The sequence below is a fragment of the Anguilla anguilla genome, chromosome 9 (assembly GCF_013347855.1).
Source record: "Anguilla anguilla isolate fAngAng1 chromosome 9, fAngAng1.pri, whole genome shotgun sequence".
NCBI classification, from domain to species: Eukaryota; Metazoa; Chordata; class Actinopteri; order Anguilliformes; family Anguillidae; genus Anguilla; species Anguilla anguilla.
This window is the reverse complement of record NC_049209.1, coordinates 52,495,077-52,520,587: the sequence shown is the minus strand read 5'-3', so window position 1 is coordinate 52,520,587 and position 25,511 is coordinate 52,495,077. Positions and strand designations below refer to the sequence as shown.

General features: G+C 37.2%; 1 protein-coding gene across 8 annotated transcripts in view; it reads right to left on the bottom strand.

The window, feature by feature from the left end:
* Positions 1-14,625: 14,625 nt before the first annotated feature.
* Positions 14,626-25,511, bottom strand: part of LOC118236132 (roundabout homolog 2-like) — a 163,439-nt gene continuing 152,553 nt past the window's right edge. For 7 of the 8 annotated variants that reach the window (XM_035434222.1, XM_035434219.1, XM_035434217.1 and 4 more), the window contains 10 exons: positions 24,367-24,409; positions 23,520-23,644; positions 22,279-22,560; positions 21,599-21,718; positions 19,483-19,633; positions 18,232-18,474; positions 17,779-18,005; positions 16,295-16,450; positions 15,823-16,014; positions 14,626-15,509 (listed from right to left, as the gene is read on the bottom strand). In XM_035434222.1, the coding sequence (XP_035290113.1) occupies positions 15,508-15,509; positions 15,823-16,014; positions 16,295-16,450; positions 17,779-18,005; positions 18,232-18,474; positions 19,483-19,633; positions 21,599-21,718; positions 22,279-22,560; positions 23,520-23,644; positions 24,367-24,409 (1,541 nt within the window). In that variant the 3' untranslated portion in view covers positions 14,626-15,507. The remainder of the gene's footprint in view (positions 15,510-15,822; positions 16,015-16,294; positions 16,451-17,778; positions 18,006-18,231; positions 18,475-19,482; positions 19,634-21,598; positions 21,719-22,278; positions 22,561-23,519; positions 23,645-24,366; positions 24,410-25,511) is intronic. The other variant, XM_035434224.1, reaches the window with a different exon arrangement.

Genomic DNA, 25,511 nt, shown 5'->3' with positions numbered 1-25,511 from the left:
TGTATTTTCCAAAAAGAAGAAAAAACATAAGCCTATAGCCTTATGCAAAAACTCTTAAAATATGCTCATATTTTCTAAATCAAATTCTGTATATATTTCTGGATTAGTCGTCATGTGTATGCAATGCATTTGAAGAAATAAAGTCAATTAAATGATTTTTGAAATATTTATGACTCAAAATGTATTTTCCCAAAAAGAAGAAAAAACATAAGCCTATAGCCTTATGCAAAAACTCTTAAAATATGCTCATATTTTCTAAATCAAATTCTGTATATATTTCTGGATTAGTCGTCATGTGTATGCAATGCATTTGAAGAAATAAAGTCAATTAAATGATTTTTGAAATATTTATGACTCAAAATGTATTTTCCCAAAAAGAAGAAAAAACATAAGCCTATAGCCTTATGCAAAAACTCTTAAAATATGGCTCATATTTTCTAAATCAAATTCTGTATATATTTCTGGATTAGTCGTCATGTGTATGCAATGCATTTGAAGAAATAAAGTCAATTAATGATTTTTGAAATATTTATGACTCAAAATGTATTTTCCCAAAAAGAAGAAAAAACATAAGCCTATAGCCTTATGCAAAAACTCTTAAAATATGGTCATATTTTCTAAATCAAATTCTGTATATATTTCTGGATTAGTCGTCATGTGTATGCAATGCATTTGAAGAAATAAAGTCAATTAGATGATTTTTGAAATATTTATGACTCAAATGTATTTTCCCAAAAAGAAGAAAAAACATAAGCCTATAGCCTTATGCAAAAACTCTTAAAATATGGTCATATTTTCTAAATCAAATTCTGTATATATTTCTGGATTAGTCGTCATGTGTATGCAATGCATTTGAAGAAATAAAGTCAATTAAATGATTTTTGAAATATTTATGACTCAAAATGTATTTTCCCAAAAAGAAGAAAAAACATAAGCCTATAGCCTTATGCAAAAACTCTTAAAATATGGTCATATTTTCTAAATCAAATTCTGTATATATTTCTGGATTAGTCGTCATGTGTATGCAATGCATTTGAAGAAATAAAGTCAATTAAATGATTTTTGAAATATTTATGACTCAAAATGTATTTTCCCAAAAAGAAGAAAAAACATAAGCCTATAGCCTTATGCAAAAACTCTTAAAATATGGTCATATTTTCTAAATCAAATTCTGTATATATTTCTGGATTAGTCGTCATGTGTATGCAATGCATTTGAAGAAATAAAGTCAATTAGATGATTTTTGAAATATTTATGACTCAAAATGTATTTTCCCAAAAAGAAGAAAAAACATAAGCCTATAGCCTTATGCAAAAACTCTTAAAATATGGTCATATTTTCTAAATCAAATTCTGTATATATTTCTGGATTAGTCGTCATGTGTATGCAATGCATTTGAAGAAATAAAGTCAATTAAATGATTTTTGAAATATTTATGACTCAAAATGTATTTTCCCAAAAAGAAGAAAAAACATAAGCCTATAGCCTTATGCAAAAACTCTTAAAATATGGTCATATTTTCTAAATCAAATTCTGTATATATTTCTGGATTAGTCGTCATGTGTATGCAATGCATTTGAAGAAATAAAGTCAATTAAGATGATTTTTGAAATATTTATGACTCAAAATGTATTTTCCCAAAAAGAAGAAAAAACATAAGCCTATAGCCTTATGCAAAAACTCTTAAAATATGGTCATATTTTCTAAATCAAATTCTGTATATATTTCTGGATTAGTCGTCATGTGTATGCAATGCATTTGAAGAAATAAAGTCAATTAAATGATTTTTGAAATATTTATGACTCAAAATGTATTTTCCCAAAAAGAAGAAAAAACATAAGCCTATAGCCTTATGCAAAAACTCTTAAAATATGCTCATATTTTCTAAATCAAATTCTGTATATATTTCTGGATTAGTCGTCATTGTGTATGCAATGCATTTGAAGAAATAAAGTCAATTAATGATTTTTGAAATATTTATGACTCAAAATGTATTTTCCCAAAAAGAAGAAAAAACATAAGCCTATAGCCTTATGCAAAAACTCTTAAAATATTGCTCATATTTTCTAAATCAAATTCTGTATATATTTCTGGATTAGTCGTCATGTGTATGCAATGCATTTGAAGAAATAAAGTCAATTAAGATGATTTTTGAAATATTTATGACTCAAAATGTATTTTCCCAAAAAGAAGAAAAAACATAAGCCTATAGCCTTATGCAAAAACTCTTAAAATATGGTCATATTTTCTAAATCAAATTCTGTATATATTTCTGGATTAGTCGTCATTGTGTATGCAATGCATTTGAAGAAATAAAGTCAATTAGATGATTTTTGAAATATTTATGACTCAAAATGTATTTTCCCAAAAAGAAGAAAAAACATAAGCCTATAGCCTTATGCAAAAAACTCTTAAAATATGGTCATATTTTCTAAATCAAAGTTCTGTATATATTTCTGGATTAGTCGTCATGTGTATGCAATGCATTTGAAGAAATAAAGTCAATTAAATGATTTTTGAAATATTTATGACTCAAAATGTATTTTCCCCAAAAAGAAGAAAAAACATAAGCCTATAGCCTTATGCAAAAACTCTTAAAATATGCTCATATTTTCTAAATCAAATTCTGTATATATTTCTGGATTAGTCGTCATGTGTATGCAATGCATTTGAAGAAATAAAGTCAATTAAATGATTTTTGAAATATTTATGACTCAAATGTATTTTCCCAAAAAGAAGAAAAAACATAAGCCTATAGCCTTATGCAAAAACTCTTAAAATATGGTCATATTTTCTAAATCAAATTCTGTATATATTTCTGGATTAGTCGTCATGTGTATGCAATGCATTTGAAGAAATAAAGTCAATTAATGATTTTTGAAATATTTATGACTCAAAATGTATTTTCCCAAAAAGAAGAAAAAACATAAGCCTATAGCCTTATGCAAAAACTCTTAAAATATGGTCATATTTTCTAAATCAAATTCTGTATATATTTCTGGATTAGTCGTCATGTGTATGCAATGCATTTGAAGAAATAAAGTCAATTAGATGATTTTTGAAATATTTATGACTCAAAATGTATTTTCCCAAAAAGAAGAAAAACATAAGCCTATAGCCTTATGCAAAAACTCTTAAAATATGCTCATATTTTCTAAATCAAATTCTGTATATATTTCTGGATTAGTCGTCATGTGTATGCAATGCATTTGAAGAAATAAAGTCAATTAAATGATTTTTTGAAATATTTATGACTCAAAATGTATTTTCCCAAAAAGAAGAAAAAACATAAGCCTATAGCCTTATGCAAAAACTCTTAAAATATGCTCATATTTTCTAAATCAAATTCTGTATATATTTCTGATTAGTCGTCATGTGTATGCAATGCATTTGAAGAAATAAAGTCAATTAAATGATTTTTGAAATATTTATGACTCAAAATGTATTTTCCCAAAAAGAAGAAAAAACATAAGCCTATAGCCTTATGCAAAACTCTTAAAATATGCTCATATTTTCTAAATCAAATTCTGTATATATTTCTGGATTAGTCGTCATGTGTATGCAATGCATTTGAAGAAATAAAGTCAATTAAATGATTTTTGAAATATTTATGACTCAAAATGTATTTTCCCAAAAAGAAGAAAAAACATAAGCCTATAGCCTTATGCAAAAACTCTTAAAATATGGTCATATTTTCTAAATCAAATTCTGTATATATTTCTGGATTAGTCGTCATGTGTATGCAATGCATTTGAAGAAATAAAGTCAATTAATGATTTTTGAAATATTTATGACTCAAAATGTATTTTCCCAAAAGAAGAAAAAACATAAGCCTATAGCCTTATGCAAAAACTCTTAAAATATGGTCATATTTTCTAAATCAAATTCTGTATATATTTCTGGATTAGTCGTCATGTGTATGCAATGCATTTGAAGAAATAAAGTCAATTAGATGATTTTGAAATATTTATGACTCAAAATGTATTTTCCCAAAAAGAAGAAAAAACATAAGCCTATAGCCTTATGCAAAAACTCTTAAAATATGGTCATATTTTCTAAATCAAATTCTGTATATATTTCTGGATTAGTCGTCATGTGTATGCAATGCATTTGAAGAAATAAAGTCAATTAAATGATTTTTGAAATATTTATGACTCAAAATGTATTTTCCCAAAAAAGAAGAAAAAACATAAGCCTATAGCCTTATGCAAAAACTCTTAAAATATGCTCATATTTTCTAAATCAAATTCTGTATATATTTCTGGATTAGTCGTCATGTGTATGCAATGCATTTGAAGAAATAAAGTCAATTAAATTATTTTTGAAATATTTATGACTCAAAATGTATTTTCCCAAAAAGAAGAAAAAACATAAGCCTATAGCCTTATGCAAAAACTCTTAAAATATGCTCATATTTTCTAAATCAAATTCTGTATATATTTCTGGATTAGTCGTCATGTGTATGCAATGCATTTGAAGAAATAAAGTCAATTAGAATGATTTTTGAAATATTTATGACTCAAATGTATTTTCCCAAAAAGAAGAAAAAAACATAAGCCTATAGCCTTATGCAAAAACTCTTAAAATATTGTCATATTTTCTAAATCAAATTCTGTATATATTTCTGGATTAGTCGTCATGTGTATGCAATGCATTTGAAGAAATAAAGTCAATTAGATGATTTTTGAAATATTTATGACTCAAAATGTATTTTCCCAAAAAGAAGAAAAAACATAAGCCTATAGCCTTATGCAAAAACTCTTAAAATATGCTCATATTTTCTAAATCAAATTCTGTATATATTTCTGGATTAGTCGTCATGTGTATGCAATGCATTTGAAGAAATAAGTCAATTAAATGATTTTTGAAATATTTATGACTCAAAATGTATTTTCCCAAAAAGAAGAAAAAACATAAGCCTATAGCCTTATGCAAAAACTCTTAAATATGGTCATATTTTCTAAATCAAATTCTGTATATATTTTCTGGATTAGTCGTCATGTGTATGCAATGCATTTGAAGAAATAAAGTCAATTAGATGATTTTTGAAATATTTATGACTCAAAATGTATTTTCCCAAAAGAAGAAAAAACATAAGCCTATAGCCTTATGCAAAAACTCTTAAAATATGGTCATATTTTCTAAATCAAATTCTGTATATATTTCTGGATTAGTCGTCATGTGTATGCAATGCATTTGAAGAAATAAAGTCAATTAAATGATTTTTGAAATATTTATGACTCAAAATGTATTTTCCCAAAAAGAAGAAAAAACATAAGCCTATAGCCTTATGCAAAAACTCTTAAAATATGGTCATATTTCTAAATCAAATTCTGTATATATTTCTGGATTAGTCGTCATGTGTATGCAATGCATTTGAAGAAATAAAGTCAATTAATGATTTTTGAAATATTTATGACTCAAAATGTATTTTCCCAAAAAGAAGAAAAAACATAAGCCTATAGCCTTATGCAAAAACTCTTAAAATATGGTCATATTTTCTAAATCAAATTCTGTATATATTTCTGGATTAGTCGTCATGTGTATGCAATGCATTTGAAGAAATAAAGTCAATTAAATGATTTTTGAAAATATTTATGACTCAAAATGTATTTTCCCAAAAAGAAGAAAAAACATAAGCCTATAGCCTTATGCAAAAACTCTTAAAATATGCTCATATTTTCTAAATCAAATTCTGTATATATTTCTGGATTAGTCGTCATGTGTATGCAATGCATTTGAAGAAATAAAGTCAATTAAATGATTTTTGAAATATTTATGACTCAAAATGTATTTTCCCAAAAGAAGAAAAAACATAAGCCTATAGCCTTATGCAAAAACTCTTAAAATATGCTCATATTTTCTAAATCAAATTCTGTATATATTTCTGGATTAGTCGTCATGTGTATGCAATGCATTTGAAGAAATAAAGTCAATTAAATGATTTTTGAAATATTTATGACTCAAAATGTATTTTCCCAAAAAGAAGAAAAAACATAAGCCTATAGCCTTATGCAAAAACTCTTAAAATATGGTCATATTTTCTAAATCAAATTCTGTATATATTTCTGGATTAGTCGTCATGTGTATGCAATGCATTTGAAGAAATAAAGTCAATTAAATGATTTTTGAAATATTTATGACTCAAAATGTATTTTCCCAAAAAGAAGAAAAAACATAAGCCTATAGCCTTATGCAAAAACTCTTAAAATATGGTCATATTTTCTAAATCAAATTCTGTATATATTTCTGGATTAGTCGTCATGTGTATGCAATGCATTTGAAGAAATAAAGTCAATTAAATGATTTTTGAAATATTTATGACTCAAAATGAATTTTCCCAAAAAGAAGAAAAAACATAAGCCTATAGCCTTCTGCAAAAACTCTTAAAATATGGTCATATTTTCTAAATCAAATTCTGTATATATTTCTGGATTAGTCGTCATGTGTATGCAATGCATTTGAAGAAATAAAGTCAATTAAGATGATTTTTGAAATATTATGACTCAAAATGTATTTTCCCAAAAAGAAGAAAAAACATAAGCCTATAGCCTTATGCAAAAACTCTTAAAATATGGTCATATTTTCTAATCAAATTCTGTATATATTTCTGGATTAGTCGTCATGTGTATGCAATGCATTTGAAGAAATAAAGTCAATTAAATGATTTTTGAAATATTTATGACTCAAAATGTATTTTCCCAAAAAGAAGAAAAAACATAAGCCTATAGCCTTATGCAAAAACTCTTAAAATATGGTCATATTTTCTAAATCAAATTCTGTATATATTTCTGGATTAGTCGTCATGTGTATGCAATGCATTTGAAGAAATAAAGTCAATTAAATGATTTTTGAAATATTTATGACTCAAAATGTATTTTCCCAAAAAGAAGAAAAAACATAAGCCTATAGCCTTATGCAAAAACTCTTAAAATATGGTCATATTTTCTAAATCAAATTCTGTATATATTTCTGGATTAGTCGTCATGTGTATGCAATGCATTTGAAGAAATAAAGTCAATTAAATGATTTTTGAAATATTTATGACTCAAAATGTATTTTCCCAAAAAGAAGAAAAAACATAAGCCTATAGCCTTATGCAAAAACTCTTAAAATATGCTCATATTTTCTAAATCAAATTCTGTATATATTTCTGGATTAGTCGTCATGTGTATGCAATGCATTTGAAGAAATAAAGTCAATTAAATGATTTTTGAAATATTTATGACTCAAAATGTATTTTCCCAAAAAGAAGAAAAAACATAAGCCTATAGCCTTATGCAAAAACTCTTAAAATATGCTCATATTTTCTAAATCAAATTCTGTATATATTTCTGGATTAGTCGTCATGTGTATGCAATGCATTTGAAGAAATAAAGTCAATTAAATGATTTTTGAAATATTTATGACTCAAAATGTATTTTCCCAAAAAGAAGAAAAAACATAAGCCTATAGCCTTATGCAAAAACTCTTAAAATATGGTCATATTTTCTAAATCAAATTCTGTATATATTTCTGGATTAGTCGTCATGTGTATGCAATGCATTTGAAGAAATAAAGTCAATTAAATGATTTTTGAAATATTTATGACTCAAAATGTATTTTCCCAAAAAGAAGAAAAAACATAAGCCTATAGCCTTATGCAAAAACTCTTAAAATATGCTCATATTTTCTAAATCAAATTCTGTATATATTTCTGGATTAGTCGTCATGTGTATGCAATGCATTTGAAGAAATAAAGTCAATTAAATGATTTTTGAAATATTTATGACTCAAAATGTATTTTCCCAAAAAGAAGAAAAACATAAGCCTATAGCCTTATGCAAAAACTCTTAAAATATGGCTCATATTTTCTAAATCAATTCTGTATATATTTCTGGATTAGTCGTCATGTGTATGCAATGCATTTGAAGAAATAAAGTCAATTAAATGATTTTTGAAATATTTATGACTCAAAATGTATTTTCCCAAAAAGAAGAAAAAACATAAGCCTATAGCCTTATGCAAAAACTCTTAAAATATGCTCATATTTTCTAAATCAAATTCTGTATATATTTCTGGATTAGTCGTCATGTGTATGCAATGCATTTGAAGAAATAAAGTCAATTAAATGATTTTTGAAATATTTATGACTCAAATGTATTTTCCCAAAAGAAGAAAAAACATAAGCCTATAGCCTTATGCAAAAACTCTTAAAATATGGTCATATTTTCTAAATCAAATTCTGTATATATTTCTGGATTAGTCGTCATGTGTATGCAATGCATTTGAAGATAATAAAGTCAATTAGATGATTTTTGAAATATTTATGACTCAAAATGTATTTTCCCAAAAAGAAGAAAAAACATAAGCCTATAGCCTTATGCAAAAACTCTTAAAATATGGTCATATTTTCTAAATCAAATTCTGTATATATTTCTGGATTAGTCGTCATGTGTATGCAATGCATTGAAGAAATAAAGTCAATTAAATGATTTTTGAAATATTTATGACTCAAAATGTATTTTCCCAAAAGAAGAAAAAACATAAGCCTATAGCCTTATGCAAAAACTCTTAAAATATGGTCATATTTTCTAAATCAAATTCTGTATATATTTCTGGATTAGTCGTCATGTGTATGCAATGCATTTGAAGAAATAAAGTCAATTAAATGATTTTTGAAATATTTATGACTCAAAATGTATTTTCCCAAAAAGAAGAAAAAACATAAGCCTATAGCCTTATGCAAAAACTCTTAAAATATGGTCATATTTTCTAAATCAAATTCTGTATATATTTCTGGATTAGTCGTCATGTGTATGCAATGCATTTGAAGAAATAAAGTCAATTAAATGATTTTTGAAATATTTATGACTCAAAATGTATTTTCCCAAAAAGAAGAAAAAACATAAGCCTATAGCCTTATGCAAAAACTCTTAAAATATGCTCATATTTTCTAAATCAATTCTGTATATATTTCTGGATTAGTCGTCATGTGTATGCAATGCATTTGAAGAAATAAAGTCAATTAAATGATTTTTGAAATATTTATGACTCAAAATGTATTTTCCCAAAAAGAAGAAAAAAACATAAGCCTATAGCCTTATGCAAAAACTCTTAAAATATGCTCATATTTTCTAAATCAAATTCTGTATATATTTCTGGATTAGTCGTCATGTGTATGCAATGCATTTGAAGAAATAAAGTCAATTAAATGATTTTTGAAATATTTATGACTCAAAATGTATTTTCCCAAAAAGAAGAAAAAACATAAGCCTATAGCCTTATGCAAAAACTCTTAAAATATGGTCATATTTTCTAAATCAAATTCTGTATATATTTCTGGATTAGTCGTCATGTGTATGCAATGCATTTGAAGAAATAAAGTCAATTAGATGATTTTTGAAATATTTATGACTCAAAATGTATTTTCCCAAAAAGAAGAAAAAACATAAGCCTATAGCCTTATGCAAAAACTCTTAAAATATGGTCATATTTTCTTAATCAATTTCTGTATATATTTCTGGATTAGTCGTCATGTGTATGCAATGCATTTGAAGAAATAAAGTCAATTAAATGATTTTTGAAATATTTATGACTCAAAATGTATTTTCCCAAAAAGAAGAAAAAACATAAGCCTATAGCCTTATGCAAAAACTCTTAAAATATGCTCATATTTTCTAAATCAAATTCTGTATATATTTCTGGATTAGTCGTCATGTGTATGCAATGCATTTGAAGAAATAAAGTCAATTAAATGATTTTTGAAATATTTATGACTCAAAATGTATTTTCCCAAAAGAAGAAAAAACATAAGCCTATAGCCTTATGCAAAAACTCTTAAAATATGCTCATATTTTCTAAATCAAATTCTGTATATATTTCTGGATTAGTCGTCTTGTGTATGCAATGCATTTGAAGAAAAAAAGTCAATTAGATGATTTTTGAAATATTTATGACTCAAAATGTATTTTCCCAAAAAGAAGAAAAAACATAAGCCTATAGCCTTATGCAAAAACTCTTAAAATATGGTCATATTTTCTAAATCAAATTCTGTATATATTTCTGGATTAGTCGTCTTGTGTATGCAATGCATTTGAAGAAATAAAGTCAATTAGATGATTTTTGAAATATTTATGACTCAAAATGTATTTTCCCAAAAAGAAGGAAAAACATAAGCCTATAGCCTTATGCAAAAACTCTTAAAATATGCTCATATTTTCTAAATCAAATTCTGTATATATTTCTGGATTAGTCGTCATGTGTATGCAATGCATTTGAAGATATAAAGTCAATTAGATGATTTTTGAAATATTTATGACTCAAAATGTATTTTCCCAAAAAGAAGAAAAAACATAAGCCTATAGCCTTATGCAACAACTCTTAAAATATGGTCATATTTTCTAAATCAAATTCTGTATATATTTCTGGATTAGTCGTCATGTGTATGCAATGCATTTGAAGAAATAAAGTCAATTAAATGGTTTTTGAAATATTTATGACTCAAAATGTATTTTCCCAAAAAGAAGAAAAAACATAAGCCTATAGCCGTATGCAAAAACTCTTAAAATATGGTCATATTTTCTAAATCAAATTCTGTATATATTTCTGGATTAGTCGTCATGTGTATGCAATGCATTTGAAGAAATAAAGTCAATTAGATGATTTTTGAAATATTTATGACTCAAAATGTATTTTCCCAAAAAGAAGAAAAAACATAAGCCTATAGCTTTATGCAAAAACTCTTAAAATATGCTCATATTTTCTAAATCAAATTCTGTATATATTTCTGGATTAGTCGTCATGTGTATGCAATGCATTTGAAGATATAAAGTCAATTAGATGATTTTTGAAATATTTATGACTCAAAATGTATTTTCCCAAAAAGAAGAAAAAACATAAGCCTATAGCCTTATGCAACAACTCTTAAAATATGGTCATATTTTCTAAATCAAATTCTGTATATATTTCTGGATTAGTCGTCATGTGTATGCAATGCATTTGAAGAAATAAAGTCAATTAAATGGTTTTTGAAATATTTATGACTCAAAATGTATTTTCCCAAAAAGAAGAAAAAACATAAGCCTATAGCCTTATGCAAAAACTCTTAAAATATGGTCATATTTTCTAAATCAAATTCTGTATATATTTCTGGATTAGTCGTCATGTGTATGCAATGCATTTGAAGAAATAAAGTCAATTAGATGATTTTTGAAATATTTATGACTCAAAATGTATTTTCCCAAAAAGAAGAAAAAACATAAGCCTATAGCCTTATGCAAAAACTCTTAAAATATGCTCATATTTTCTAAATCAAATTCTGTATATATTTCTGGATTAGTCGTCTTGTGTATGCAATGCATTTGAAGAAATAAAGTCAATTAAATGATTTTTGAAATATTTATGACTCAAAATGTATTTTCCCAAAAAGAAGAAAAAACATAAGCCTATAGCCTTATGCAAAAACTCTTAAAATATGCTCATATTTTCTAAATCAAATTCTGTATATATTTCTGGATTAGTCGTCATGTGTATGCAATGCATTTGAAGAAATAAAGTCAATTAAATGATTTTTGAAATATTTATGACTCAAAATGTATTTTCCCAAAAAGAAGAAAAAACATAAGCCTATAGCCTTATGCAAAAACTCTTAAAATATGGTCATATTTTCTAAATCAAATTCTGTATATATTTCTGGATTAGTCGTCATGTGTATGCAATGCATTTGAAGAAATAAAGTCAATTAAATGATTTTTGAAATATTTATGACTCAAAATGTATTTTCCCAAAAAGAAGAAAAAACATAAGCCTATAGCCTTATGCAAAAACTCTTAAAATATTGTCATATTTTCTAAATCAAATTCTGTATATATTTCTGGATTAGTCGTCATGTGTATGCAATGCATTTGAAGAAATAAAGTCAATTAAATGATTTTTGAAATATTTATGACTCAAAATGTATTTTCCCAAAAAGAAGAAAAAACATAAGCCTATAGCCTTATGCAAAAACTCTTAAAATATGGTCATATTTTCTAAATCAAATTCTGTATATATTTCTGGATTAGTCGTCATGTGTATACAATGCATTTGAAGAAATAAAGTCAATTAAATGATTTTTGAAATATTTATGACTCAAAATGTATTTTCCCAAAAAGAAGAAAAAACATAAGCCTATAGCCTTATGCAAAAACTCTTAATATATGGTCATATTTTCTAAATCAAATTCTGTATATATTTCTGGATTAGTCGTCATGTGTATGCAATGCATTTGAAGAAATAAAGTCAATTAAATGATTTTTGAAATATTTATGACTCAAAATGTATTTTCCCAAAAAGAAGAAAAAAACATAAGCCTATAGCCTTATGCAAAAACTCTTAAAATATGGTCATATTTTCTAAATCAAATTCTGTATATATTTCTGGATTAGTCGTCATGTGTATGCAATGCATTTGAAGAAATAAAGTCAATTAAATGATTTTTGAAATATTTATGACTCAAAATGTATTTTCCCAAAAAGAAGAAAAAACATAAGCCTATAGCCTTATGCAAAAACTATTAAAATATGGTCATATTTTCTAAATCAAATTCTGTATATACTTCTGGATTAGTCGTCATGTGTATGCAATGCATTTGAAGAAATAAAGTCAATGAAATGATTTTTGAAATATTTATGACTCAAAATGTATTTCCTCAACACGATTTTAAAAAAAAAATCAAAAATGACTTATACAACAAATCAGAAAAAATGCTTATAATTTCAAATTCATGTTATTTTTATTTTGCTGAATTAGAAATATGTTTTTAATACATTTGAAGTCAATGAAATTAAATGGTTTTTCATATTTTTATGTCTCAAATTGTATTTCCCCAACATAATTGAAACTATATAAGCCTGTAGCCTTATAATGTAGAATAATGGTCAAAATTTATATTTCCTGCTTTTTTCTTTTTGCTGCCTTAGACATCATGTATTTTCAATATCCTTGAAAAAGTAAATATCAGGCCTTTTGCTTCATTTATTGCTGAAAATGTATTTTACAGTGACAAATAAAAAATATAAGGCAATCGAGTCCCATCGCAAAAATGTGAAAAAGTTCACGAAAATACTGAATGGTATCAATGGACCCCAATATTGGCCAATGCTGCTGCACTCATACAGTACTGTTTTGGAGGACAGTTTATTCAACATAATGCTCTCCCACTTTTTTTCCCCAGGTCCCTTCTGCAAAACAGAATGCGGTTTCAGTTGATATACTTAGATAAATACAATACGATTGCATGCCAGTTAATCATGTAATAAAAGCCAAAGAAACGTCCACGTTGGATTTCACATACACATCTTTATTTGCATCATAGCTTTATGTATTTATTTTTTGTTTGAAAACGTTCATACTCCTAAATGCCTGTTTTTCCTGAGGCCGAACATGTCAGATTTTTATTGAGATTCTTTACAGGTGACCGGAAATAAATAAATAAATAAAAACATTGTTTTAAAAAAAATAAATAAAAAAAAACACAAAAAAAGAAGAAAATCTTACAAAGATATTGTGTGAAAATTTGCGCAAACTGCCAGGGCCAACTGCAGTCTACTTAGCCTCAGGTTTAAACTTCTAGACCACAGAAATGCATCACAACTGGAGTAGCTATGCTAAGTTGTGGAATGAAGAATAGCTAATCGAGTTGAAATGCAGTTCTGGGGGCCAGCAGTTTAACCCTGAGGTTTAAACTCCATCTAACTTCAGTGCAGTTGACCCCCAGAGTCTCAGAAAGGAAAGCCCCCTTCCTATCATGCACTGAGGCCGAGTCACATGGGCAGCCGAATTGACTAGAACAGATTCCAACGTGCTCTGTGATTGGCAGAGCTCCTTCTATGCAAAAAAGAGTGATGGCATCAAATCCATTCCCTATTTTATTACCCCTGGAGGGGAACAGGAATTGCCATTAGTGCTTTTCCATCATAGAAACAGAAATGAGAACATTCTGGAACCAGGAACTTCAGCGAATCCTGAAAAGAGCCCCCAGCACTGTTCTAAATCTCTGAAACCATGTTCCACCCTTTCCTCCATCATCACACAGATCTGAAGTGGGCACCGATTGGCTGTATGACATCTGTGTTCTAGAACACTGCAACACAGACTTCGTCCCTCACTCCACACCTGGGGCGGGCTGCGCTTTTTCTGTAGGATCTGGTGTATTTGCTAGGCTTCTGTTTCCACCAATTACCCCTGGCTCAATTAACCGATTAATTACATAGCACCAGTCAAGTGATTGAGAAGACTGCGGTGGTGGACTTGCATATTTGTGACAGAAAGGGCTTTTTTTTCAGCAGTCACAGGATTACAAAGATCACATGATTGGGCTCATTGAATAATTATGAGCAGGTTTGGTGCGAAATCCCGAAACGGATTAGGCTCCGCTCCAGGCTGGGCTCTGGTCTCCATGGTGACAGCCTCAGCTTTGGGATTGCGGAGTGCGGCACTACGGACAAGGGAAGGGGGCTTTCTCTACTGTCACCTGTTTTTTCTCTGCCGTCGTTTTAATAAAACAGTGTTGTGCTGTGTGCATTTTGTAACAAAACATTTAATAAAAAAATGATTCATGGATTAATGCTGAACCCCCCACCCCCCCCCCCCCCCCCCCCGCCCTCCCCACCCGGCCCCTTAGAAACCGTAGTGATTCCACAGAACCCCCAATACTGCTATAGAGCCCCAATACTGCCATTGAACACAAATAGCCAAGCTGAGGATCCAGTTTTACTGCTGAAACCCTGTGTCAGCTGGTAAAGTATTTCATCGTTTCATCTTCTTTCTCAGGTGTGGAAGTGTCTTTCTTTCTTTCTTTGTTTTCCTAAACGCCTCTCGCTGCATTTGGGCCGTATCTCAGAATTTAGATCATAGTGCATACAGAGAGACACTCCCGGTAACCAACCCAAACCCATTCTGGTTCCCCGTGTCAGCAAGAGCTGTTTTTGTGCTTATAACCAAACAAATCCCTGTGCAAAATGAACAATAACCATTACTTACAATTCCTTGAATAATAGTAATAATAATAATAATTATAATAATAATAATAGTACAGTAAATAAAAACATGTCAAACGGAATGTATTTGTGGAATCACAACCTTTCAATAATTCACAAAGTACAAATGACCATAAAAAAGCTTGCAAAGTAAAGCAAAAAAAGGAAAAATATTTACATATTTAGAGAAATTCATTGTTTCAAATGAGCATAACTTTACAATTTGTTCCCTTTTGCTTCCTTCAGTTTCATTTCTGCCTGGGTCCTCACAAAGCATGTGATTTAGGAGAAATGTGTGAGATATTTTCCTTGTGAGGACAGGGGGAAAAAACAGTGTTTTTAAATTGTGTAAATTGGGTCATCTTTCATTCTTTTTCCTCACACTGGTCGACATATTTCTTCTTGTTCTGTTCTTCCCGTGGTACACGAATAAGGTCAAAGTTCATTGCACAAATCGGTGAGTCGTCTGTCACACCAGGGCTAGTAGTGGTGAGTCATCTGATCATCACTCTGTGGGACAGACAGACAGACAGACAGAGTAAGGAGCGTACTTCATATTGCATTAAATTCTTATGTGTGCACTGATATACTTGAAATATTTTGTACATAACTGCAGAAGATTAATGTAAATAATAGATCATTCAGAGAGAGCATGCACTCACTGATTCTGCAATGTCTGATTATAGTAAATATTAACAATACAATAGCAAATGAATAACTATTGGACGAAACCAAAAGACGACTTGAGAAACACAGACACAGACACACCACACACACACACACACACACACACACACACACACACAGATTGCTGGGTACATACATAGCTCCCCGCAGTACTGGTCGGCGCCGGTTCGGTGGGGGGGCCAGCGGACCGCGGGACCCTGCTGGGAGAACTGCCCCCCCCTCGGCAGGGAGCCCCCATACTCCCCCTGGCTGGGCCTCTGCCCCCACTTATCCAGGGTGTCCTGGGGCTCCACATCCCAGGGTGGGGGGGCAGGAGGGGAAGGAAGGCCTGAGGAAAAAAAAAAAGGGGGGGGGGATTGTTTATGACATCACAATCACACCTAACATAATGGGTGAACTTCATTGATTTATGCAACTGATTTACAGACCCAAGAAACAGGGCAAGGTGAATTAACTGAGTAATCAGCTGCTACTGATCAATCAATTAAGTGTTGATTAACAATTAAATCCAGGAGAGCTCTCCAGGACCGGGAAGACCCTACAGCTCTCCAGGACCCAATATCCTCCCCCCCCCCCCCCCCTTCCTTCCCCCCGCCCCACCCTCTCACCATCAGCGTGGCCGTTTCGTTGCCGAGGCTCTGTGCCCCCCAGGTCCAGCTGCGCCCCCATGTGGTGGGACGGGTGCGCTACCCTCTGGTGACCCAAACTGTGCATGCCCGCCGTGCCCGTGCGGCCAGGCCGGGGCCGCTGTGAGATGCCTTTACCTGCAGGGGGCGACAGAGAGGGCAGGAGAATCTGTTTATATGGGCACTGACCCCAGGAACGGACCACAGCTGGGGCCCTCAACCCTGGTGAGAGACCACAGGGGGGCCCTCAACCCTGTTCAAAGACCACAGGGTCCACAAGGGACCCTCAACCACAGTAACAGGGAAACAATTAAAACCAGCAGATTCTTCAAGACCGTGAAACACTCTCATGAAACACACTCTCATGATGACAGCACTGTGTGTATGTGTGTGTGTGTGTTTATGTCTGTGTGTGTCCAGTTAAATTAACCTTCATGCAGCAACAAACTAAACCAACAAAAAATGCAAAATGTGAAACCAGCAGAGTAAAACTAAAACAAAAAGCAAACATGCAAACAAAATATGCAAACACACACATGCACACACACTGACACACACACACACACACACACACACAGCTCTTCTGACTCAGAGAGCTCAGAGCCAGGAGCTGTTTGTGTGAAAATAAAACGCTTCCCCCTGAATGAGAGAGGGAGGAACAGAGGAGGAAGAAAAAGGCCAGCCTCTATCAGTCACCCGTACCCGAGGAGCAAGGCCTTCTGGGTAAAATAAAAAAGAAAAAGAAAACCTGGCAGAAAAAAAGAAAAACATTTATCGAATAAAAGGCAACAAGCTGTGAAATATGTGGGGTAGGGGTGTTAGAGAGTGTGACCTGTGAGGGGGAGGGTGTTGGGGGGGAGGGGTGTGCCGGGAGTTGGGGGGGGGGGAGGAGGGCGGGGAGCGAGTGAGAGTGAGGGTGTTTGGCACAGCTTTCTGGCTCCTCTCAGCTTTCCTTTACAGGAGAAGACGAACGACTCTGAGGAAACAGCGGCCTCTCTTCCCACTGCCAGTTTGTGAGTGTGTGTGTGTGTGTGTGTGTGTGTGTGTGTGTGTGAGTGTGTGTGTGAGTGTGAGTGTGTGTGTGTGTGTGTGAGTGTGTGTGTGTGTGTGTGAGTGTGTGTGTGAGTGTGAGTGTGTGTGTGTGTGTGTGAGTGTGTGTGTGTGTGTGTGTGTGTGTGTGAGTGATTGTGTGTGCGAGTGAGTGAGTGTGTGTGTGAGTGTGTGTGTGTGTGTGTGTGTGTGTGTGTGTGTGAGTGTGTGTGCGTGTGTGTGTGTGTGTGTGTGTGTGTGTGTGTGTGTGTGTGTGAGTGATTGTGTGTGAGTGCGTGTGTGTGCGAGTGAGTGAGTGTGTGTGTGAGTGTGTGTGTGTGTGTGTGTGTGTGTGTGTGTGAGTGTGTGTGTGTGAGTGCGTGTGTGTGCCTGGATAAAAGCAGTAGTACACAGGTGTGACACGCAGAATGTTCTACCTGCTGCAGGGACGTCCTGGCTGTCCAGGCCAGTCGCTGGCCCGTGCTGCATATTACGAAGATGGCTCAGTATCTCATAACCTTCATCATCATCCTCCTCTGCCTCCTGCTCATCCCTTCCCTCTTCTTCCTCCCCGTTCCTCATGCTGGTCTCCAGCTCCGACAGCAGAGTCACGGGAGCGTACCCCCCCGGGGTCCTGACAGAGTGTGGGGTGGCCTGCATGTGCCTGAGAGAAAATGAGAGAGAGAGAGAGAGAGAGAAAGAGAGAATAAGAGAGATTTTTTTCACAAACGAAAAAGAAAAACAAAAGGAGAAGAAAAAAAGCATAACAGCCAGGAATAAACAACACACTTAGCATAAAAATATGTAAATCACCGTCCATGAGAACAGAAATAAAATCTGCCCCACCCTATCCTGCCCCGCCCCTATGTAGCCCCGCCCCTCTCACTCACCAGGTCTGATTGGCCACGTCCAGCTGATAGGCGCGGGTGAGCTCATCCAATCGCGCCTGCAGCATGGACTGGGTCTCCTCGTGGGGGGAAGGGCTTAGTGAGGCTGCGGATAGGGCCACGCCCCTGAGGGGTGGAGCCGGCACGTGCCCCTCCTCCTCGTCTTCCTCCTCAAGCTCGTCCCCCAGGCCCTGGTGCAGGTAGGTCTGCAGAGGCATGGAGGCACCCCAGCTGTCTGTCTGATAGCTGAGAGAGGGAGGGAGAGGGAAGGAGAGAAAGAAGGAGGGAGGGAGAAAGAGACAGAGAGAGGGAGAGGGAGGGAGAGAGAGGGAGAAAGCAGATGAGAGGGGGTGGGAGGGAGAGAGAAAGAGAAAGAGAGCAGGGGAGAGGAAGAGGGAAAGAAACAGAGGGGGAGACAGAGAGGGAGGGAGGGAGAGAAATCATCCATGGATGATAGGGAACAGAAAATGAGCTAGAAATTATATAAACTTATTTGCATGAACTAGAGAGAAGCTTCACCAATCACAGAAACTGTTGATAGCAATCAATAAACCAACAGTGATTGGAGGATAGCGTCTTGTGATGCTTCCTGGATTCCAGTCTCCACCAAACCAATCGTTTCTTATTACCAACATGCTCCACGATTGGTGGAGATGTGTTTCTTTTGTTTGTATTTTTTCTTTGCATCAGTGCTTGATAGTTTTAACATCCATTTAATTGTGGACCTGAATATTCGAAATTTGAATGAGGACGTGCGCTCATTAAGCCTAGTAATTAATCCAGTCATATCGTTAGAATTTTTATAGCACAATCTCGTATTCAAATGAGCTGATTAACATTTGTCACGATACCTTTTAATAAGACCTCATGCTTTACCTTCAGAGCACGAAAGAAAACTTTTTTCTCTTTTATAATGGCAACAGAAAGTACTTAAAATACGCATTTTTATATGTCAATACTCATTCCATTGGACAGAAGACATAATCAGCAACCATTAAGATTTATCAGGTGGAAAAGTGCGCATTTAACAGAAACCCCATTAAAAGCAGATGACTTTCAGAAGATTGGAATTAATAAGGCTGAACATAAACACAGCTTGGAAATGGGATAGTGGGCTGTGTGTGTGTGTGTGAGGGAGAGAGAGAATGTGTGTGTGTGCGTGTGTGTGTGTTCATGTATGCGTGCGTGCGTGTGTGTGTGTGTGTGTGTGTGTACTGGTGCGTGTGTGTGTGTACTGAGCGCCTGTACCCTTACCCTCCCCCATCGTGGTGTTGTGGGGCGCAGTGGTCCAGCTCGGTGCCTGGGAGGGGGTGCATGGGGGGCGGGGGCAGGGGGACGCTGGCCCAGCACGATCCCCCGTTCCTCGGACCCTTGCTCTTCATCTTCTTCTTCTTCCCCTTCCCGTCTGTAGGGGGCGGCAGAGAGCAGGGCAGGAGGGGTTACAGACGGGGGCTCCAAAAACTCCGTTCACACGCAGCGCACACAAAAACCCACGGCCATAACCTGCGGGGCTGACTGTGCCGCAATCTCCATGGCAACAGCAGCCTGACTTCAGCGAGTTCAGTTAACGACCCGCGCAGCGTTGCATTCTGGGACGCATTGTGCGGAATGTGGAAGACATCCTCCATTGATCCCCCTGTCAAAGACGTGCCTGACAGCACGTGCACCCGACGCTCCGTTCTGACACAGGAGTGACGGGTTTCCTGTACCCCTCTAATAAACACACGCAAGATCTGGAGCTCACCGACGGCACCCTTATCCCTGTTCAGTCAAGTCTTACAGTACCGGGGGGGTATTTCACAATCACTGAGGTTGCGGGATTACTGTGTAAAACCTGGAACGGCTCTTTTAACTTCAGTCCATGTTCCGGGTTTTACTCTGTACAGTTATCCAGCAAATTCAGTAATCTGGCTTCATGAAACAGGGCCCAGATAGAAATAAATAAAAAAATGAATTGTCAACCAAGACAACTGCATTAACTATAAATATTGTGGTGTAAGATATTTAAGATGCGGCTGGATGGTCTTTAGTTTTTCTCTCTTTATTCCATTTTAGTGGCCCAGGGTGTTTTTATTAAAACGAGCTAATCTAATTCCTGCTAGAAGTAAGAGGATGTCCTCAGTGTTGTGCATAAACCCTGTATGTAAAAACATTCTCAGGACCAGTTCAACACTTCCTCTTGTGGCCAACATTCTGCAGAGAGGCAGTCGAACCCGTAACGTCCGGTCAGCGCGGTTTAAATCCGACCCGCCCCACCTCGCCCGCTTTCACGGGACCAGCGTTCCCATTCTGTTTTAGGGCACGGCCCTCCCTCCGCCAATGAAAAGCCTCAGGGCTCCCCCCGCCAGGGCTTCCAGCCGCCCGCCCGACCCGGCGAAATCGCGAACGCGTCGGGGCAGCGCCCGGCGGCCCGCCAAGTCAAACGCCGTCAGACGGAACAGAGCGAACGCGCGCTCGTCCTCCGCCATCGCTCTCCCGGGGGGGGGGGGGGGGGGGCAGCCCCGATCGCCAGCTTCAGCCTTCATCAACTATTCACGCCCTTTATTTTATTTAGCGAGCTCCACAATGTTCGGGAAAAAAGAAATTTCCACAAACCGTCGTGATCATTGCAGAATTGTGCGTACGATGAACTAGTACGAGAGCAAGGGAGGAGAATGGGAGCAGGAGGAGGAGGAGGACAGAGGAGGAGGTGGGATAGGAGGAGCACACAGCCTCATCACAAACCCCCTTAGATACTGGATCCATCAGTCTGAAGGTCACATGCAAATATGCAGACTAGTCAACCAATAAACCAGCCAGTCAATTAATCAATCAGCCACATAAACTACGAAACAGAGGCGGGCCAGGTAATTACTCAAAACACTTTAACCCTTTAGTCACCAGTGAAGTTTGCAGAACACTGACAGTTTTAATGGAGAAATCTACTTCCACCAATTTTAATTAGCAGCATGTTTTATTGAAAATTTGCAGGGATCTTTTAGGGAAATTAAACATATTGTGACTGTGAATTTTTGCATTATATTATATTTCACAGCAATGAATGAAAAGAAAAAAGTATTTAAATAATGCAATAATTTGCAAGTATGTAGTGAAGTGTTGGCAATATCTTTAACACACTTTCAATATATTTTTGATATATTTTTTGTATATTCCCTTTCTATGAGGGATCTGCAGGATGTCTCTTCAAAGGTCACGGTCAGTTAAAGTGTTTCAAACGCACATTTTACACAAACCTGGCTTTCAATTGCTCAATTAACCAATCAGCAGATGGACCAATGGGACGGAGGCTGTGGGATCTGCTGGCTTTCAGTCACTGAATTAACCAATCAGCAGATGGACCAATGGGGCGGATGCTGTGCAGGTGACCCACCTGAGAGGGTTCGGTCTGAGCTGCTGAAGGAGCCGCAGGAGCTGAAGTCCTGTGACTGGTTGTGTGGGATTCTACCAGAAAAGCCCTCGGCCAATCGGTAGTCAGAAGTGAAAAGCAGTGCTAGGGGTCAGAGGGCAGAGGTCACAGAGGTGTTCAGAGGGTCATGCAGGACATGCAGTGTGACAGGGACGTGGGGACAGACAGGAAGCCACGGAGGTGCTGTCTCTCTCTCTTTCACACTGCAGAGAGAGAGAGACAGCGATAAACCTCCGAGATCCTCCACAGGCATGACGGCACGCACACACACATACACACACACACACACACACACACACACACACACATACACACACACACACACAGCCTCTTACATACACACACACACACACACACACACAGCCCCTTACACACACACACACACACACACACACACACACACACACACACACACCCTCTTACACACACACACGCAGCCCCTCTCTCACACACACACACACACACACACACACACAGCCTCTTACACACACACACACACACACACACACACACACAGCCACAGCCCCTCTCTCACACACACAGCCTCTTACACACACACACACACACACACACAGCCTCTCTCTCTCTCTCTCTCTCTCTCATACACACACACACACAGCCCCCCCCCCCCTCTCCGTACTCACTGTTGCTGCAGGGTGCGTCGCTCAGCGTGTATCCCAGGGTGCCCCTGTCCTGCTGCGGGGGCTGCAGCGAGGCCTTCCAGCGGGGGTCGGGCGGGGCCACGCCCAGCTCCTGGAAGCTGGCGGACTGCAGGATCTGCGTGGTGGCGTAGGGCGTGGCCACCTGCCCCGCCCCGCCCGGGATGCGGTACGCCGCCTTCCCGCTGAAGTCGATGCTGCTGTAGATGGCGCCGTCCGACAGCATAGTGCCCGTCTTCTCCCTGTGCCCCCCCACGGGCAGCACGTCTGGGGGGGGGGGGGGGGGGGGGGGGGGGGAGGGAGAGGGAGGGGGAGAGAGGGAGGGAGGGAGAGGGAGGGGAGAGAGAGAGAGGAGGGGAGAGAGGGGGAGGAGAGGGAGAGAGGGAGAGGGAGTGAGGGAGGGAGAGGGAGAGGGGAGAGGGAGGGAGGGAGGGAGAGGGAGAGAGGAAGAAAAGAAAAAAATGGAGAGAGAGGGGAATGAGACTTAACTCACCTCACCCTCTAAACGAGCTGTAAATTTTACGAGAAAAAGAAAGCAGAAATCCGTGGTTCTCCAGCACCAGGACTGGGGGCCCGGTTTCAGAACCCTGCGGTTCTGCAGCAGCGTTAAGGCCCGGTTCTTCTCGTTTTCCCCTCACGCTTAATTGGCCGGCGGGTTAAGATGGCGCGCTGCGGCGCCGGGGCTGGAGCAGCGGCCTGAGAGCCCGGCCAGACGGCCTCACGGTCAGGAGCGGCTCCGCCCGACCTTCCCTGATAGTGAGGGTGGGGCTGGGGGGGGGGGGGGGGGGGGGTGGAAGGCGTGGCGCAGGGCAGCCAGGCTAATTAAAATCTGCCACAGGTCCCCCCGGGGCATGGCACCACGGTCACGGGGCACACCGGAAAATTAACTGGCTTCAGAGGCGGCATTTTACACCCCTACCCACAGGAGCCCTGACCCCCCCCTCTCTCTCCCTCTCCCTCTCTCTCTGTCTTTCTCTCTCTCTCCCTCCCTCTCTCTCTCCCTCTCCCTCTCTCTCTGTCTTTCTCTCTCTCTCCCTCCCTCTCTCTCTCCCTCTCCCTCTCCATCTCTTTCTCTCTCTCTCTCCCTCTCTCTCTCTCCCTCTCCCTGTCTTTCTCCCTCCCTCCCCCTCTCTCTCTCTCTCTGTCTTTCTCTCTCTCTCTCTCGTCCCTCCCCGCAGAGTGATGTCACCGCCCTGGGGTTTCGGGGGTCGCCCCGTCTCTCTTACCCCCGCGGCCGAAGTTGGCCACGCTCTTGTTGCCCCGGGCGCTGCTGCTGACGGGCAGGCTGGTGGAGGGCCAGGAGTCGCCCAGCCAGGGTAACCTGGGGTCCCCTGCTTTCAGCAGCCCCGGCCTACAGAGGGGGGGGGGAGGGGGGAGAGAGAGAGAGAGAGAGAGAGAGAGAGAGAGAGAGAGAGGGAGGGAGGAGAGAGAGAAAGAGGGAGAGACAGAAAGTGTGTGAGAGAGGGAGAGGGGGAGGGAGAGAGAGAAAGAAGATTCAGCATCGTCAATTTCCTGCGGCTGAAATAACCCGGAGCTGGCCTTGGTGCTGAAACGGTACTTTAACCCTTTAAGGTGTAAGATCACAAAATGATCTGACGGAACATTCCAATGCTGATGTCACAATCGCTCCTGGCAATAAGCAATGGAATTCTAGAACACTGGCTTAGAATTTTGAAAAAAAAAAAACATTCCAGAAAATCTACTCTCTACTCTTCAAAGGGTTTACTGGAAGGGTTCTAAATAGCCCAGTTTATTGCCCCTGCCCCCCAAGCCACAGGGAGAAGACATTACCAGATGAAGTCCACCTTCCTGCTTCTGTGGCTCTGGCTTCCCTTGACTGGATTGCAGACTTATGAGTCCAGCAATTAAGGCCTAATGCATACATGCACTTATCCATACATGCATTTATCCAGACATGTGCTTATTAATTTATAAGTGCACATGCACATTTCGCTCAGATTGCTGACCCAATCAAGGAAATGCATTTACAAACACACAAATATATATATATACATTTGAGCTGGGGCTGGACTAATTTCCCAGAATCCCTTGCGTTAGAGAGGTATATCTCACCTTCCGTTGCCTAGCAGCGTTCTGTCGCCACGTTGAAACGTCACTGATGGACAGAGCGCAAAGACGGATATCGCCAGACGGAGGGAAGAAGAGGAAGATAGGGAGAGAGAGAGAGAGAGATAGAGAGAGGGGGCGGAGAAAAAGAGAAAATAGCATGATGTCAATCTCAGGTGCTGTGAAGAAAAGCACAAAGCCATGGCTGACCTTTTAAAAGGCGGTCTGCTAGGGGAATGACATGCGTTGTTATTAGCCTCATCTCAAACGCGCTTCAGACAGGATCAAACAGCAGGGTTAGTCACAAGGCATGTTTTCTCACAATGAGATGCAGGTCTACTCTGACATCCTATATGAAACCAGCTCTCACATCTTTGGTGTCAGGGTTCAATGCCTATTGGATTATTTGCATAAAAATAGCATTGTCAGCCATTTAATATTCACATCTATCCAGCATGAATTATGTTTCTTAAAAACAATTTTAAATAAAATAAAATCTCAATTAATTTGCAGTGAAATGCTATTAGACAGGGTTATAAATTATGAGGATGTAAAAAATATGTACCAAAAATACCAGCCTCCCCCCACCCCAGTCTCACAGACACCATCAAAAGCCAAAGCATAATTCAGACCCCGGAGGAGGGATCTAGTAATTCGAACCCCAGCGTCTCGCCATCAAACCAAAACCATGGAAACCGCCACTCTTACAAAAACCCAGGAAGAAGAGATTTGGGGGGGTAGACACACAAAAAAAGTAGACAAAAGGGTGAGGAAGTGTCCATCTTCATTTTCATGTCCGAGTCCGGTTTCAATTCTCCTCCCCTGCTTTCTATTCCTCCCTGTCGGACAGGGCCGGGGAGCTAGCGATTAGCATCGGCTCCACAGATAAACCGGAGAGGGTTTCAGGGTTTCAGGGTTTCAGGGTTTCAGGGGTTTTTACTCTGGAGGAGCCGCTTGCTGACTAATGAAGGACTTCCTCTGAGGGGAGGGGCGAGAACGAGCCAGCAGGACAGCAGGCAGGGGCGCCCAGTCTCACCCGAAAAAAGGACCAGAGTGGAAACAGGTCGTTGCTTTAGACCCAGCATTACAACACCTGATTCAACTGATTAACTAATCATGGTCTTCAATCAAGAGCTTGATAAGTAGAATCA